The 19,067-nt window shown below is 37.4% G+C and overlaps 1 protein-coding gene across 1 annotated transcript; it reads left to right on the top strand.

Annotated features, from left to right (window-relative positions):
- The first annotated feature begins 3,259 nt into the window (after positions 1-3,259).
- MANSC4 (MANSC domain containing 4) lies at positions 3,260-13,974 on the top strand. Its single transcript, XM_036760794.1, has 3 exons — positions 3,260-3,491; positions 8,697-8,831; positions 13,313-13,974. Exons 1-3 carry the CDS (start codon positions 3,260-3,262, stop codon positions 13,972-13,974), a joined length of 1,029 nt encoding a protein of 342 aa, XP_036616689.1.
- The last annotated feature ends 5,093 nt before the right edge of the window (positions 13,975-19,067 follow it).

Raw genomic sequence — 19,067 nt, 5'->3', positions numbered from 1 at the left:
AGAAGAGTCAGAGAGAAAAGTGGGTTTTTGACCACAGGAGGCAGATGGTGTCCCTGATGAAAGCAGTGAAGATAAGAAGAGGAAAAGTTTGGGGAAAAATAAACCTCTGAACTTTGAATAGGACAATTACCCAGAATATCTAAATTAGAATGGTATAAAACCCTAGGGGAAAATGGGATTTTTGAAAACTATGTTAGAGAGAGTACCTATTCATAGTCTACATTTCAAATATTTTACCAGAAATTATAGTTCCATATTTTGTTCTGTGGAAAGGAATTTTTATGACAACTTTATTTCTGAGTTTGTTTTTAAACACAAAAATTACGTAGTTTCATACTATTAAAAGATATCATATGGGACTACTAAAGTCAATTATGTTTAGTACTCAGTCTTAAATTTTTCCCTTTTGGCTTAAGTTTATAGACTTTACCCAGGCAAAACTTCCGGTGACTTCAGTCATCTGAACGTTTAATTTCATTTCTGCCAGTATCTGCAAATCAAACTACATGGATTGCAAAATTGAGTCTCCGTAGTTAACATTTCTCACAGGAGTTCAGCCTACTGGATACTATTTTGGATTTTATATTTAACTACGGAGACCTTGGGTCTTTAGCCCAAATCTACCACTGAATTTCTAAGTGACCTTGGACAGAGTCCTCAGCTACAAAATGAAGCTAATTGCAACCTACACTTTTCCCAGAGGAAAATTGTGATGATTAATGAGGCAATAGTCTTCTGAGCTTCGAATTCCTCCCAAGAAGGCTCTGTATAAATATAAAGAATTATTATTACAGCAATATAACAAACAGCAATTTGCAGTCCAAATATATTTCTCAGGATCCATGCAGTGTGACAGAGAGGCAGCGTGGTAGGGGAACATTCCAGATTTGGATTCAGAGAACATGGGCTCAAATTCTGACTCAGCCACACCTGTATGACCTTCACCTCTCTAGGCCTCAGTTCTTCATCTATAAAATGATGGAGTTGGACTAGACTCCTCCTCAGTGCCTTTCCAGCTCTAATTCTGACTCTAGTTCTATGCGATCCAATAGCTGCATATAATCATTTCTGCTGAGTTGCATTTGTTTCCTGGTTTCTTCATTTCATTACATATGATCGCTAAGTATTGCTGCTTTGTTTGATAATTTGCTTGTCATGAGATTGGAGGTACCCATTATACCTGTCCATAACAAATTTCTATCCTTGATGTCCATACCCCAGTCCAGTTGTGCTCCATCCTTTCTAGTGTAACTGGTCATGAGGAATGAAATGTATGCCTATACTTTTCATCATGGTTCTGGCCTTTGGAACTTACATATTCCATCAAAAATAGCTTTCTATTCTTTTTTTTATTCCTGTTAGACATCTAAGGGGTTAATAACTGACAGCCCTTGTTCTAGGAAGGTTTTGGATTGTTCCATTGTCCTTTCCAGGGAAGCTGAGAACTTTGGGGAACGATTTACTGTGTATCTGTGTATCTTCTTTTATAAAAAGAGAAAGTACTTTTAGTATAAGTATTTTTAGTCTTGGTAAATCATGTTAGATATAGGAGTAATAAGAAAACTGAAAGTCTGTTCTAATAGAGAACAATGAACAAGGGAGAGTCAATTTTGAATGTCAGCTTTTTGCCTTCCCTTTAGAAATTGCCACTTCCCTCTTCCCTTCAAACAGGTGGAAGAGTCTGACTTCTGCAGGTAGGACAGATTTGTTTAAAGTGTACATGGGAATAAAAGGTCAATCTTGCCATTCTGGCATAGCCATATGGTAATTGTGCATGATTCAATACATATTTTCAGGAAAGTATATTTTGTTTTTTCAGTTGCAGTTATAACAAGAACCACAGGGAACTTTAAAAACAGGCATCTGTTTAACTTCATTGCTCCTTTTTGCACTGAGAATCTACATGCTATATGATGTTAACTTGTCTATTGTTAGTAAACAGCAGGAAGAAGAAGCTGTAAGGAATGATTTCTAAAAACTGCTTGTTGTGTTCTGAATAAACAAGTCACTAGACAGGAGGTTAGAGAGAATACTACATCTGTACTCTCATTTTTATAAAAAGGCTGGGTGTTAGTAATGAGATAATGCATGAGAAGTCTTTGTAAATCTTCAAGCACTAACAAAACGATCCATTACTCCAATCATAATCTTTATTAGACATACTGGAAACTCACAAAGCAATACTTTTAGTACTTTAGAGTTCATCAGCTTTGGAGACCATGGGATGAAAGGTCATTCCTGTGGTACTGCCTTTGAAAATATAACTGAAACCATCATTAATAGGGAGACATTTAAATAATAACTTAATTTCCCTGCTACCTTCAGCCTTCCATTCCTTAGTCAAGAATATGCAATGTTCCCACCGAAGTATGAGTGTGCGCTAAATAAAGGAGTACTGTTTTCTTGCTTCCAACATCCAACAGACACAGAAATCAGGCAGGCGTTAAGAAAATGCAGTCCGATGCATTTGGGTAGGCATTAACAAATCTGCCCTTCCCTGCAGTTCTCAAGGTAAGTAATAACTCCTCTTCGTAGAGCTGCGGACATCACAGCAGGTTTGTTACATGAGGCTGCAGCACCATTTGCTTCTTGGTTTATTTGTTCCGGAAAGAGTGAAGTTCACAGTAAACTTTTTCATTCTTGGTTTGCATTTGTTTAAATAGATGAGATAGCAATGCTCTTTTGGAACAGAAAACAAACCCAAGCGCTTGCAAGGGCAGAGAAAGCAACAAATTAAGGAAAGAAATCAAGCTTATAAGTCTGCCAAAAGAAAAAAAAAACCCTAGAGACAAATAACAGTTCATCCGCCTTGTCTGAAGTGAGATCTCTCCAAGATCACTCTGTTATCTGAAGCTCAAGCCAGTGAAATTCTGTGTTCAGAGAGAAGCTTGTCTGTGTTCCCCATTTGTCCTTATATTTCCGTAGTAAAGCTTTTCTGTGGCTGTTCAATTTCAGGGAAAGAAGGAGTAGACAGGAGAGGCTCTATTTCTCTGTGACGGAGTCAAAAACAAGGCATCAAGAGAACGCTGAAGTGCAAACTATCCAGAAAGAGACAGCAGGAAACACACCATTCTCTTGGGAGAACACCCAGGTCCCCAAACTGACTGAGCTTGCTGGCACCCGCACATCAAGAAAAGTCTGAAACTCTCCCTTTCTTAGCAGCGGCCCCACCGTGCAAGAAATTCCTTCTTAAACAAAGACTTGTCACATCTTTCTATGCTGGAAAAAAGATTCATCTTGAACTTTTCATATTGAGGAAATGTGTGGCTTGGTGGAGGCAGCAGCAGAGTTGCTGCTGGTCCTGAGTGTGGCGTGGCATTCGGATGCCCTCTGTTCACCCGCTGTGTTTTACAAGGACTGCTGGATCCGACGCTTTCCAGGTTTCCTAATTGACCTGGAGGAATCTCAGAAGTTTGGAGCCCGCTTCCTAAAGTATTACTCAGAAAGCACAGGCCAGAAGTGTGGGAGGAACTGTTGTCTAACAAAGGATGGTAAGTGTGAGGAGCATGCATAAGCAGTGAAAATATACAGTTCCTCATAAATAGAGTTGCTATATAACTTAGGAGCATTTTTAAAATTCTGGATTATTTTTAGGTGAAGAGGAGAATACCAAGTTGTGAAATTAAAAATGGATAGAATTGTACCTCCAGTTTTCATTCATTAGTACTCCTAATACACTCAGCTAGAAAAGTATGGAAGGAGGAAGAAGGAAGATTACATCTTTGCTGCATTGAAGGGGGAAATTCATATCCAACTGTCGGCCATCTACAGGTGGCAATAAATCGATAAACAAGCATTTATTGAGTGCCTACTATGTTCCAGGAACTGTAGTAGGTGCTGGGAATACAAAAACCAAAAGGAAATGGTTCATACTTTCAGGGAATTTATATTCTATTGAGGGAGACAATGTAAGTATATACATATATACAAAATAAAATCCTAAATAGAATCAAGGTAGTCACTAGCATTCGGGAGATCAGGAAAAGCTTCATGTAAAAGGTAGTTACTGAGCTGAGTCTTGAAAGAAATAAGACATAATTCAAGACAATGGTGAAGAGAGAATACTTCCCAGGAACATGGGACTTTGTCACTGCAAAGGTGCAGAGATAGGAAGTGGATTGTCAAGGGTGAGAGATATCAGATACCAAGAAGGCAAGTTTGGCTGGTAAAACAGAGGTTCACAAATGTTCTGGTCTCAGGATCCCTTTAGACTTCTAAAAATTACTGAGGACTCCAAAGAGCTTTTGTTTATAGTGGTTATATCCATCAATATTTACCATATTTGAAATGAAAATAGGTAACTATTTAATTTATTTCAAAATAACAATAATGAACCCTTTACATTGCTTCAACATTGCATCTGTTGCAATATGTTGTTTCAGTTGAAGGCTATAAAGGCTTTACACAGATATGTAATTGGAAAAGGCAAGGCTTATTTTTATAGGCAAACAGCATCTTAGTATTATTATGAAAATAGTTTTGACCTTATTGATCCCCTGAAAGACCATCAAAGTCTGTGGACCACACTTGGGAATTGCTGCTATAGTGACTGGAAAGTAATGTAACATGAAGCGGGAAAAGTAGTTTGCAGGCAGGTAGTGATAGGCTTTAAAAGCTAAACAGAGGAGTTTATATTGATTCTATTAGCAAAGACCCACTAAATGTTATTGGGTAAGGGAGGGACACAGTAAACCTGTGCTTAAAGAAAATCATCTTGGCAGCCATGTAGAGAATGAATTAGTTGTGGGTAGAGATGAGGCATGGAGACCAGTGAGGATTTCATTGCAAAACTGTAAGTGAGAAGTGATAAAAGGACAGAAAAAAAGTGGCAGCTAAGTGAATAGTGAGAAGGGAATGGATGCAAGAGATACAGTGGAGGGAGAATTCTCAAGATTTGAGAACTAATCGGATAGAAGGGGAGAAAGTGAGGAGTAAAGAGTAACACTGAGGTTATAAATTTAGGAGACTAGGAGACTAGAGGGATAGTGGTTCTGTTGGAAAAAATAGGGAGGTTCCCAAGAGGAGTTTGGGGAAAAGATGATGAAGTTCTGTTTTGGACATGTTGAAATTAAAATGTGATGGAACATTTTGTTTAAAATATGCAATAGGCAGGTGGTGATGCAACTGGAGCTAAAGAAAAAGACTGGGAATGAATATATAGATCTGGGAACCATCTGCATAGAGAGGATAATTTAACCAATTTGAACTGATGAGGTCATCAAGTTAGAAAGTGCAGAGAGAGAAGACCCAGAATGGCGCCTTGCCGAACACCTGCAGTTGCAGGGCGGGTATGATATGGTTGATGAATCAGCAAAGAAAACTAATAAGGATGGTGAGATGGATAGGAAAAGAATCAAGAGAGAGTAAAGTCCTAAAAATCAAAAGATGAAAGAATATCCAGGAGGAGGGGGTGGCCAACAGTGTTAAGTGTAGCACAGAAGTCAAAAAGATGAGGCCTGAATAAAGACCATCAGGTTTGACAGTTAAAAAAATCACTGCTGACTTTAGAGAGCAATTTCAGTTGAACCATAAGTTTGGACACCAGATTGCAAAGGGTTGAGAAGTGAGAGGAAAGGAACTGGAGACAATGTTTTTTTCTTAGGAATTTGCCTGAGATAAAGAGTAAGACATAAGATGATAGCTTGGAGTGAAACAATCAATCAAGAAGTATATATTAATAGTCTATTATATACCAGACACTGTGCTAGACACTAGGGATACAAGTACAAAGAATGAGCTTACGTTTGAATGATGGAGATAAGTACATATAAAAAATATATAAAACATGAATGTAAAACGAATAAATATAAAGCAATTAAATACAAAGATTTGGAATAAACGTGATTAGCAGTTGGGGAGAACAGGAAAACCTTCATGCAGAAGATAGTGGATGAGCTTATATCTTAAAGGAAAAGAGGGCTATATAATGTAGAGTTAAGTAGAGTGCGTTCCAGCCTTGGGGGTGTGCAGAGGCATGGAGAGAGGGAGTATCCTATGTGAGGAATAGAAAGGAGGCCAGTTCGTCTAGATGCAGAATTAGGAAGAGGTAGTAATGTCCAATGGAACTGGAAAAGACAGGCTAGAGACAGATTGTGGAGAGCTTTAAAAAGCTAAACAGAGGAGTTTACACTTTGTAAGAGACAATAGGAAGCCATTGGAATTGGTAGGGGTGGTAGATCTAATGAAGGTTTTTTAAGAATGAAGGGATTGGGGCAGATAGGTGGCACAGTGTGTAGAGTCCTGGCCATGGAGTCAGGAGGACCTGAGTTCAAATGTGACCTCAGACACTTGACACATTGTGTGACCTTAGGCAAGTCACTTAACCCCAATTGCCCTGCCTTCTCCCCTCCAAAAAAAAAAGTTGATTATAATTATCACACTCAATCCCCCAAGCAAAAGCATTTCTTTTCTTTGATCTTAATAACTAGTCATACTCAGTTTATTCTGGGCTCTAAGTATTTGGCTACTTTTCTATACTCATTTTCAATTATTATCCTAGCTCTCATCTTCAACAAATGTCTTTTAAAAATATAAGTTGGACAGTCATTTTCCCATGAATCTACATTTTTCAGTCAATTTTCCCCGTCTTTTCTTCCTCATCTGATTTCTCCTTTAGGATTTTAGAAATATTCAGGATTTCATTCTTACTAGGCCATTAGATTCTCTCTTTTATTTGAATCCTCTGAAATCTGTACTCCCCAAAGCTAGAGTACGTATCATACTATGCCCAGCTTTCTTCCTCTTCCCTGTCATGCACTCTATTTGAGTGTCCACATACTACCACCACTACCCCCTACCACCACCCTTAGCTTTTTCATTTCTGCAATAAGTTCTTCATTGGTTAGAATCAGATCTAGGATGGCAGCTCCCCTTTTCCTTTTGAAAACTGAAATTGTCATTAAGATGAGTAATCCATTTATCAGGGTTTCTTTTTTGCTGTTGTAATTTTGCTTTTGGTAAAGAGAACCCCAGCAGATGTCCAGATAGTTGGAGCCCTCCATCAGGGCAATGTCATGGTTCTGTAACAGGTTTGTCATCTGTTTCCTCAGCTCATGTAATTTCTCCTTCTGCCCAGGTGGTGTGTCGAATACTCCAACAGGAATAAACCTTCTGGCTCTCTATTTATGTTCTTTATCATGTTTCTTTCCCTGGGTTCCTGGATTTCCTATGTGTATGTGTATGTACATGCATATGTATGTATGTATGTATATGTGTATATATATGTATGTATGTGTATATATGTGTGTATTTTCATGTATAATGCTATTCTACCACTCCTTCTAACTGTTTTGCTACTTTTGGAAAAAGTGTACCCTTCCAGAACCATATTCTAGTCATGAGTTCCATTCTACCAAGTCCCAGTGATATACATGAGATCAAACTTGCATCCTGTGTTAAAACCTCTAGTTCACCCTATTTATTATTCATACTTTATGCGTGGTTGATAAAGTGCCACAGGAAGAAAGTTGTGTTACATTGAAGGAATGACAATTTTTTTATTTATCTCAAGTGAAGTCGACTTGAGTTTTAGAGGTGACTCATTTAATGAGATTAGCCTGAAGAAAAGATTTGTGGAGGGAGGTATTATGGGCTGTCAAGTGGAAGAAGGCAGAACTAGGTACACTGGGTAGAAGTTGTAATAAGGCAAATTTAGGAATGATCAAAGGAAAAAACTTTCTCATATTTAGTGTTATTCAAAGGTAGAATAGACTGATTCCAAAGGATTGGTTTCCTTACCAATTGAAGTCTTCAAGCAAAATCTAGATGACCACTTGTCAGGCATATTGTACAGGGGATTTTTTGTCAAGTATAAGTTGAACTATAAACTAAATGGCCCCTAAGGGCCCTTCCAACCATGAAAGTCTGTGAAATTTCAAAAGAATGCTTGCCCAAAGAAGGGAGACTCATCACTGACAGAAGTTAATTTTCTTGCATATCTATGCTTTGAGATAGTAGATAGAGTGCTGGGCCTAGAGGCCTATATTCAAATCCTTCCGCTGACACTATCACTGAGAACATGAATATGTCCCTTAGCTTTTCTGAACTTCAGTTTCTTCATACATAGAATGGGAAAATACACATACCACAGGATTGTCATAAAGCTCAAATGAGATAATGTATGTAAATACTTTGCAAACTGGAGTTAAAAAGCGACAAACAGAAAGAATTCAGCTAAACATGAGGAAATTTTGTCTTAACTGATGCAGAATGAAAAAAAAAACCAGAACCAAATGAAATATTTGTAAAGTGCTTAGCCTGGCAAATAGTAGGAGCTTAATCTATTCTTGTATTTTTCCTCAGGCAATCTAGGACCCACTTACCAGATGGGGAATGTTTTCTCTCTGAGCTTATTAGAGAATGTCTTTAAAAGTTCCCTTAAAGTGATCTCAGGTCAGAATTCAGATGGTTGGACTTTGAATGTCTAAAGGAACCTGGGGAAAACATAGTCCAACATTTTCATCTCCCAGATAAGAAGCCTGGGGCTCAGGAGGTGAAGCAGTTGGACTATCTCTCAGGTCCATAGAAACATGTCTATGACAAAAATCAAGTTCATAGTGTCATTCAGAACTGAGCTCTGCTATATAAACGAGCTTATCCTTTGTTCTTTGGAGCAGCATAAATAGGGCTGAAGTCAAAGTCTTGTTGGCAATAAAAGGAAGTTTCAAATACTCAGTCTTTTTATTTTTTTTTAACAGCTCCCTGCAATCTGGCTATTTTCTTCCATGATCCCATCCATGACAATGTTAACTGCCTTCATGTTTACTGCCCGACCCTGGAGAGTTGCATCTTACAGCCCAGGCATAGTGCCATTCTGTACAACATCACAGCAGGTAAAGATTTATAGGATATTTCTTGATTTTAAAAGACCATTGGTGAGGCCATAGTAGTAGCTTACTGTCATTGGTGGTACACTGTCCCGAAAACAGTTTTCCAAGGAATTACTTTCCATAAAGCAAGCATTGACTATGAGGTACACAGGGAGAAAAATTAATGAATAAAGACTGCATTTAATCAAACATCTAAGTTCTCTTTAGTTTGTTAAATACAATGATAAAAAGTCCATGCCAGGTTAAAAGACCAAATCATAAACACTTATATTTGAATAGCATCCTTCCTCCAAAGGAGGAACAAAAGCCAAAGCTGACATTTTTACTGCAGGATATAAATATTTTATTAACACCTTAATTTAGAAACTAATTAATTTAGGTGGAGGGAAGTAAACCAGTTAGACCATCATTTAATTAAATTATTAAATGTAGTTTTAGTAATTTAAGTTGAAAAACTGAGCAGACATTCTGAGGGATGTGGAACATCCAAACCATAATTCTAGAAAGGTAGGATGTTTGGTTATAGAGAATTCTATACCAGCTTTTCCCAAAATGTGCTTTGCCCCTCTTTTTTATGTAATGTAAATAAGGGTTCCATGAGAAAATCTCAGTGCCAGGTTTGAGAGTGGTATAGGAAGCACATGGATAGATACCTAAAGCACACCTAGGCAGCTAGATATGCCTTCAAAGATCTTTGTGGCGCTCCTTCTGTCAAACTAACACTGAACCAATTTCAACCATCCATTCAACCATTCTGAGTCTATCTAATTATACTATTATCCAGCCTATAAATACATAAAGGAGATAAAACTTTGGAGCAAAATAGAATAGGATATTTGCCTATGTTCATTGAATGAATTTGTACATATGACTATTTTAATATACCATTTCATATTCAATATTTATAGGAAGGAATGTAATAGAATCATAAATTTGGAGCTGGAAGGGATCTTAGAGAACATGTTATCTAACCCTTTCATTTTACAAATGAAGAAACTCAGGCCCAGAGAATGTAAAATACCTTTCATTCTTTCCTTCATTCACTCATTCAAGGTCACACAGCTGGCAGGTGGCAAGGGCAGGTTTTGAACTGAGGTCCTTTAACTCTAAGTCTGGCATTATTTCCACTTTATCATGCTTCTTCTTCATAGGCCTCACTCACATCATCGTATTTTACATGTAAGAAAAGTAGAGACCATCCAACACAGGCAACATATCCTATACTCATGAATCATTTGTGAATTAGAGATGGAAAACCCAGTCCTCTCTTGTACTCACAGACCTTTTCATTTATTTACTCTAATTTATTTTTGAACTCCTTTGGAGCATGCACCCCAGAAAGACTATTAGAAAAGGTATCCATAGCCAGGTATGTAATTTTCATCAGTAGTAGGTCAAGAATGGCATGGTATGAAGGCCATTTTCCTATTTAGGATTTTTAAAAGTGTTCTTCCTCATCTGTTAAATTGAAAGGGTTAGAAGAGATGATTTCCAAGGTCTGTTCTAGCTCTTCATCCTAGGATATGACTCTATCTTAAGAATGAAATTCATTTCATCTATAAAAAGGAAGGTGTTAGACCAGATGGCTTATAAGGTCCCTTCTACCTCTAAAACTATAAGCTATACATTTCTAGTCTTAAATGACTAAGAGAATGGCATTGATGGTCATTTGTAGAGGAAATAGTCTTGGGTATGGTAGGAGTTAGGGACAACATAGAGGAAGAATTTGATTTGGGATATGTTCAGTATGAGATGAAATTGATACAAACGCATTGTTGGTGGAGTTGTGAATGGATCCAACCATTCTGAAGAGTAATTTGGAACTATGCCCAAAGGGCTATAAAACTGTGCATATAGGGAACTTCATTTAGATTTGGGAAGACCTGAGTTCAAATCCTATCTCAGTCACTTCCTAGCTGTGTGATCCTGGGCATGATACTTAACCTCACTCAGCCTCAGTTTCCTCAACTTTAAAATAAAAGAGTTGGACTTGATGGCTTCTAACGTTCCTTCCAGCTCTAAATGTATAATCCTATGATCTGGGATCCTCAAATCCTACAGGCAGGTGGAGGCACTGTCTCCTCATACCCAGGCTAAGCAGCCCAGGCCTTTCCCTCCAGTGTGTCATGGTCTTCAGTCCTCTCATCACCCTGGCTGCCTTCCTCTAGATATGCCCTGATGTTTGGATGTGAAAACTGAACATATTATTCCAGATGGAGTTTGACAGGGACAGAATACATCGGCATACAGCAGGAGGGGTGAGGGTGGATATCGGATTTGAAATCAGAGGGTCTGAGTTTGAATCCTGCCTACTGTTTGATCCTGTACAAGTCACTTCAAGCCTATTTTCTGCTGACTTCAATGAATTATTATAAGGAAAACACTTATGAACCCATTCTGGTACTTAGTAATTACTATTTTCTTTTCTAAACACTCAAACCTTTGGAGTACTCTAGAAATGGGGGGGTTATGTTATTAAACCCACCTGGATCCTTATCACATGAACTGTCAAACTGAGGCCTCTCCAACAGGTGCTTGTGCAATTGATCTTTTTTTCCCTCCTGTTTACATTTTATCTTAACATATTTGGCCTAATCTTCTAAGCTGTTAAGATCATTTTGGTTCCTTATTTTGTTCTCCAAGATGCTAAGAACCTGTTTCAGTTTTGCCAATCTGCAGATTTCATAAGTATTTCATCTGTGCCTTTTTCAAAGTTACTGATAAAAATGTTGAATAATTTAGGAAGAAAGACAAATTAATGGGGCTTTCCCTTCCATTAACTCATTGTTTCCAGTTATTCAACTACCTTAAACTCACCTAACTGTACTATATCCTGTCTGGACCTTTCCATCTTGATCAAAAGCATATCATGAGAGACTGTTCTCAAATGCTACAATTCAGGTAAACTGCTGTATTAAAATACACTTACAAGCCATTCCCCAATTGATAAATGGTCAAAGGATATGAATAGGCAGTTTTCAGATAAGGAAATCAAAGCTATCTATAGTCATATGAAGAATGCTTTAAATCACTATTGCAAATGAAAACAACTCTGGGGTACCACCTCACATCTATAATATGACAAAAAGGGAAAATGATAAATGTTGGAGGCCATGTAGGAAAACTGAGACACTAATGCACTGTTGGTGGAGCTGTGAAATGATCCAACCATTTTGGAGAGCAATTTGGAACTATGCCCAAAGGGCTATACAAGTGTGCATACTCTTTGATCCAGCAATGAGAATTGGAAATCAAGGGGGTGCCCATCAAGTGGCGAATGACTGAAAGAGATGTATACCACATTATTGTGATGGAATATTATTGTATTATAAGAAATGACAAGCAGGATGACTTCAGAAAAACCTGGAAAGACTTACATGAACTGATGCAAAGTAAAGTGAGCAGAAACCGGAGAACATTGTACATAGTAACAGTTATGTTGTATGATGAAGAATTGTGAATGACTTAGTTATTCTCAGCAAAACAATGATCTAAGACAATTCCAAAGGACTCATAATGAAGTATGCTATCTGCCTCAAGAAAGAGTTGATATCTGAATACAGACTAAAGCATACTATTTTTCTTTTTCTTTCTTTCTTTCTTTCTTTTCTAGTCATCTTGTATAAAATGATGAATACAGAAATGTTTTACATGATTACACATGCATATCCTATATTGGATTGCTTATCATCTTGGGTGGGAGGAAAAAGGGGGAGAAAAGAATAGAATTTGGAACTCAAAACTTAAAAAAACTCAAATTTTAAAAAATGTTTTAACATGTAATTGGGGGAAAATAAAATGTTATTTAAAGAATTTTAAATATACAAACCTGACTATACTACTCTAGCCTAGCAGTAACTTTGTTATAAAATTAAATCAGGTTAATCTGATATGATCTTTTTTTAGGAACCTATGCTGGGACTCAGTAATTGGTTTTCTTTTCTAAATGCTCAAAAACCATCCCCAATATTAATAAGGAATTCTTAGATTTTTTCCAGGAATCAAAGTCAAGCTCATCAATTTATATTTTGTAGGATCTGCCCTCTCCCCATTTGAAAATTTGTCTATCTCCAGTCCTGTGTCACCTCTCCATGATTTTTTAAAGGATCACCAGTAGTTACTGAGCAATTATATTCATCAGGTCTTTCAGCACCCTGGGATGTAGTTTGCCCAGGTCTGGTAACTTGAACTCATTAGAGGCATTTAGATGATTTGTTGAGTAGAATATTGATGGACACAAATCACTTGGTTATATTAACCAGATTTTTAATCAATATAGGAATCATTCCATAAGTTACAATGGATTTAAATATCATCAATGTGTTTCTAGCCTTTTAGAATTTAAATTGCAACTTGCAAATAGCTTTAGTCACAGTGGTAAATTTACACAGTGGTAAATTCTAAGAAACTTTCCAGATTTAACACTCCTACAATTCTTCATTTGAGTCAGAAAGGCAACTAATGAAATCTTATTTGCATTGCAGGTATTGATCCAGATTTGCTTGTTTTTCAAAAATCATCTACCAAAGATCCAAATACACATTCTTCATTTAATAGACGGAACAGACTAAACAATGTAAAGACTGCTAATTTAGAAAAACACCAAACAATTATGGTAAGTCCCATGTTACTGTCAGTAGAAGCTCCAGCTTCAACCACATATCAAGATCTGGTTGTAAATACCAGCAATGTCAGTTTTTCCAATGCTACAAACACAGACTCTTGGACGACATCTATTCCACTGAGTGACTTAGTTACTACACGGATACATATGTCTTCACCCGGTCCTGATCTCAATAGTCCAGGTAACAGGACAATTTCTCCTGCATTTAAGCCTATAGAAACAAAACTACTTTCACATATGCCTATTCCACAGCATCTCAACAGCAGCAAACAGCTATTGAATGAAACCAAATGGTACAATAGCAGGAACTACACTTCTGAAAATGAAGAAGAGAGGACCGTTGGGGAATCTGTGGCTTCAAACACATGGCTAGTTCCTGTAGCACTCAGCACATCGATCATTCTCCTTTGCTCTTGTCTGGTCTTCCTTGCATCAGGATGCTGCCAAAAACGACGAGGTCGTTATAAGCCAACACACAATGAAAACACACCACTGAAAAGGGAAAGTTGTGACAACAGTTAAGGGTGCAGGGATGATGAAAAACTTTTAAAGTTTACTTCATTGTCAGTATTGGTAAGATATAATGTGGGATTAGTAGAAAGAATGTTGGATTTGGAGTCAGTAAGACCTTACTTTGAATCCTGCTTCAGACATTTGCCAGGTGTGTGACTGTGGAAAAATAATTTATTCTCTCTCAGCTTCAGTTTCCTTATCTATAAGATGAGGTAATTGGACTCTATGAACTCTAAGGTCCCTTCTAGCTCAAAATCTCTGATCCAATTATCCTACTTATTAATTTATCAATCATCGCACTAATTATTTTTTCTCAGCACATGTGATTTCATTATAAGGAACGCCCAATGCAGATAGGCATCTTCTTCACAACTTAGAAAGTTACAGAGACACTCTTTTAGTTATACTCTAAAGTGATCGTTTTTTTGGTAAGACCTAAAAAACAATCAATGCTTTAAATATTCTTTCTATAAAAATTAAAATAATTAGAAATCCATGTTTTACCAATAAGCAGGGAAAAAATAGGGAGAAAAACCCACTAGGTGATTGAGTTTATATCTCAGACAAAGTAAAATTTGTTTTTATGTGTTCCTCTGCTGTGCTTTTCCCTGGGTCTAAAAGGTCAATCTCTGTCCCTCAGACCACACTGTTGAAATACTACTCATTTTTTAAAGCCAGCTCAAATGCCACCTCCTCCAGTAAGCTTTATTGATCCTCTCAGTCAGACTTTTCTTTGCTCAAATATCCTATAATATTTTATAGACATCTCTTTTATGCGCTATCATGTAACTTCTGTATTACTCATTTGTGTATAGATCATCCCTACTAGACTGTAAACTTCATGAGGGCAGGGACTATATCTTAAACTTTTTCTCTAACCCAGAGTCTAGCCTTCAGTAGGGTATGGATGTTTGTCAAAATAAATTATGAGATAAAACCTTGATTCTGTCATCAAGTCAATCATCTTTCCAAGCTTTGTATTTTTGGCAAATTGGATGAGAATGCTTTCTTTGTTTTCACTCAAGCCATGGATAAAAATAGTGAACAGGAGCCTGAATACAGATTCCTATGGTATCCCACTAGAGATCTTTTTCAGGTTGACATAGATCTATTAATTATTTAGCTACAGATGTATTACTTTATATTATATATGTATATGTACATGTGCAGCCCTGACTAGACTGTGATTTCTGCTGGGGCAGAAAATGTATTTTACTTAACCTGTTATCTCTCTTACTGTTTAACACAATGTGGATGCTTAATAAATGTTTGTTGAAGTTGCTGATAATTGGCATAGATCTTCTAATGGCTTGAATGATTCCATGTTCTATCCTTTTTCTGAAGTACTCCATTATAACGATTTGGTTTGACAGGTTTCCTGGGCTTCAGGTTTCTTTTCCATTCTCAACTGATTTATCTTAACCAATAACAAGTAACCAAATAGCAGTGCTTCTTAGCTTTAGAATTTAGAAGTAGAGCTACTGAGTTTCCTATTTGTTCATTCACTCACTATTCAAGAAATATATACGTACATATATGTGTTTGTGTGTGTGTAACTCATGTGTGTGTGTGTGTGTGTTATAAGGCTCTTCCCACCCTTTTAATATGGCAAAGGCAGGAGCTAGGTAAATTCTTCTGGAAAAAAAGAGCCACTTCTCAAGTTGCGAGACACAGTACAAAATCCAGGGTCCTGAGAGCTAAAAAAGCAGGTAAGGTGCTGTCCCTCAGTTTCTGCTTCCCTCTCCTCATGACCCTGCTTCACCTCAAAGTGATATCCCTATTTTCAGCTCTGTGCAGAGCACTGGTTCAGTACTAACTCCAATGGCAGCATGTGATACTGAGCTGGGGTAATTACTTCACAAGGATCCCACAGCATTGGCAACATTTGTCTAACTGGAGCTTCCGGTGAACCACCATTGCACTGTACCCAATGACCAGGTCCTTAGCACTCCTCTTCTTTTTGATCTTTTAAGCTAGAGAAGCTGTAGCCAGCACTAGTCCTATTATCCTGCTTTGAACTAATTGTGTCTACTGGCTGACTATTAAAGGTAAATAAGCTCATCAGTTGTAGTTTTAGTTGTACAGACCCAGAGTACTTTTGAAACTGAGAGCAATATCTCTCTGCCCTTGAGACTCGACATACCACTGGATGAGTTGAGGGGGCAGCCCCAGAGGAGGAACTACAAAAGAAAAACATAGTTTCTTTTGGCTCTAGTTTGAGCTGCATATAAACATTACCAGTTAGATATGAATAAGTCTAAGGGACGGATGAGCTACCACTGAGGCATTTGAGCCAAGAAGAAACTTGTACAATGTGACCCCTTGTACCTCCACCAAAGGACAAAGGGAGCTTCAAGGAAAACAAAAACTCTAACTACTAAAGTGCTAAAAATAGTTTTAGACATAGTCTGATGTCTCATCATGACATGGAGGTGACGCTATGCTTTCAAATGACGGACAGATAGGACCAAGCTGGAAAACCTTCAAGTATGTATCTTCTGCCCAAGGACCAATCTAACTATACGTGGAGAGAATTATCACTAGAAGGTTGGTGCCAATGAGTTGGCATGAAGAATTAAGCCATGGCCATATTGATATTTTTGTTTTGGTAAATGAGAACAGAAGATGTATTGTAGTTGCAACAAAATAGAAGGATAGTTTGCCATTTCTCCTTAAAGCTGTAAATAAGAGTTGGAGGAGTTTGTTAATTATGCACTGAAAAGAGGACATAACAGTCATTTCATGGGGATGCTTGGCTTTTTTTACACTGCAGTTTTCAATACTAAGCTCAGCAATAAACAAAGAGAGGCCACCACAACATATTTGCATTTTCTGTCCTCAACATTTGTTACAGATACACAAAAAAAGAGGAATTTTATAAAGAACTTGACCAAGTCCTCCAAACTAAATCAACATATATTTTGATACCAGGTTACTCAGTAGTCATAAGAGATCACCATCATCCAACTGACAAGCATTTATTAAGCATCTTCTATGTGCCAAGCAGTGTGCAAAGCACTAGGGATACGGAGACAAAAGGAAGGTCTCTGCCTTTATTTTTATTGTGCTAAGGCACAATGCTGGGCACATAGTAGGTGCTTAATAATGTTTACTGATTGATTGATTGATCCTTAAATTCTAACTGGGGAGAGAAGGTACATAAAAAGCAGAAACAAGGCAACCTTGGATAAGAAGGCACTAGCTGTTGGTGACATTTAAACTGACTCCTGAAGAAAACCAAGAATTTTAATAAGTAGAAGTGAGAAGGAGGACAACCCATATGTGAGGAACAGCCAGTTCAAAGGCCCAGAAACAGGACAGAAAGGGCACATTATGTGTGAGGAACAGTAAAGCAAGGACATTCATGAAGATGTAAGAATACTGGAAAGGTAGGAAGGGGTCAGGTTGGGAAGACCTTTAAATGCCAAACAGAATGAAATTTGTTGCCATTTAATTTAATTTCACTTTTAATTATAAAATCTCTCCTTTTTTTCTCTTTCCTCACTGATTGAGAAAGCAAGAAAAACTAAAGCTATTACAAAAATGTATAGTCATGCAAAACGAATTTCCAAATTAGCCATGTTCAAAAATTTTTTTAAAGAAAGAGAAGATAATATGCTTCAATCTTCATTCTGAGTCAATCAGCTCTCTATCTAGAAGTGGACAGGATGTCTCATCATGAGTCTTTTGGAACCGTGGTTGGTCGTTGTGCTGATCAGTCTTTCAGAGTTATCTGTCTTTACAATATTGTAACTGTAAAAATTGTTCTCCTGATTCTGCTCATTTTACTTTGCATCAGTTCATTCTAGTCTCCTCAGGTTTTTCTGAACCCATCCTTCATCATTTCCTACAGCACAATAGTATTCTATTACATTCATATACCATAACTTGTTCAGCCATTCTTTGATTGATGGGCTTCCTCCAAGTTTCCAAATCTTTGGTTTTTTTTTAATAGTATTTTATTTTTCCAATTACATGCTGCAACAACAATGTTGCTAGCAGCCACAATGGCTATGTAAGACCAACAACAACCAGCATGCAGAAGGGCTGCTAACAAAGGTTTTTTGATCTGCTTTTCTAAGGAAAGCAACTTTAAGGGGTTAACAATCTCAGTTTAATTATATCATTCACTTAGTTCAGGGGGAAAAGATCAACCAAACAGAAATTACAAGCATACATTATAAAAAGAGCAAATAACACAAACCAGTCTTTCCATAGCAATACATAGTTACCAGAGAAGCACCAACATCTGGATTATCAAAGCCGGTGGGTGGGACGGGGTGGGGAGTGGTGGGGGTGCTGTTTCAAGGCTTGTCCAGAGTCTCATCACTTTTTCAACGAGCTAACCTTCCAGTACATATACCTGTTCAGGGCCCTGAGGGCTGGGGCCAACTTAGCATTTAGAAGGTGGGAAAGTTCCTCAATCACCAGCACCACATCATATACAAATCAATGACTCCTTACTGCCTTAGAGCTGAGAAGCACTCCAAGACACAAAAGATCCCACTTTACCTGCTCCATTCAAATAAAGGACAGACTCATCAAAGGCACTTGATAGCCTTAGCATCCCCAAAGAGAAGAACAGCAAAAAAAAAAAAAATCCTTCCCTGATTACCATTACACATGTAAAGACAAATTTTAACATTTAAAAAAATTTTTGAGTTCCAAAGTTTCTTCCTCTCTCTCTCTCCTTCCCACTCCCTAAGATGGCAAGCAAATTGATATAAGTTAAAAATGTACAATCATGTAAAACACATTTCTATATTAGTCATGTTGTGAAGGAAAAAACAGACCAAAAGGAAAAAAGAACACAAAAAATAAAGTGAAAATAGTATGCTTTCAGACTCCACCAGTTCTTTCTCTGGATGTGGATAGCATTTTTCATCATGAGTTCTTTGGAATTATCTTGGATCATTATATTGCTGAGAATAGCTAAGTCATTCATCATACACTCATTGTATAATTTGCAGTTACTGTGAGCAATGTTCGCCTGATTTTATCACTTCACACATCAGTTCATGTAAGTCTTTCTGAGTTTTTCTGAAATCTGCCTGCTCATCATTTCTTATAGCATAATAGTATCCCATTACATTCATATACTA

This window comes from Trichosurus vulpecula, chromosome 5 (genome assembly GCF_011100635.1).
Source record: "Trichosurus vulpecula isolate mTriVul1 chromosome 5, mTriVul1.pri, whole genome shotgun sequence".
In the NCBI taxonomy this organism is placed as follows: Eukaryota; Metazoa; Chordata; class Mammalia; order Diprotodontia; family Phalangeridae; genus Trichosurus; species Trichosurus vulpecula.
This window is presented reverse-complemented; position numbering and strand designations above follow the sequence as displayed.

Coding starts and splice junctions, on each gene's coding strand:
- MANSC4 (XM_036760794.1), top strand. CDS start 3,260: ATGTGTGGCTTGGTGGAGGCAGCAGCAGAGTTGCTGCTGGTCCTGAGT. Junction 3,492..8,696: donor CTGTTGTCTAACAAAGGATG/GTAAGTGTGAGG, acceptor TTTTTTTAACAG/CTCCCTGCAATCTGGCTATT. Junction 8,832..13,312: donor TCTGTACAACATCACAGCAG/GTAAAGATTTAT, acceptor TTTGCATTGCAG/GTATTGATCCAGATTTGCTT.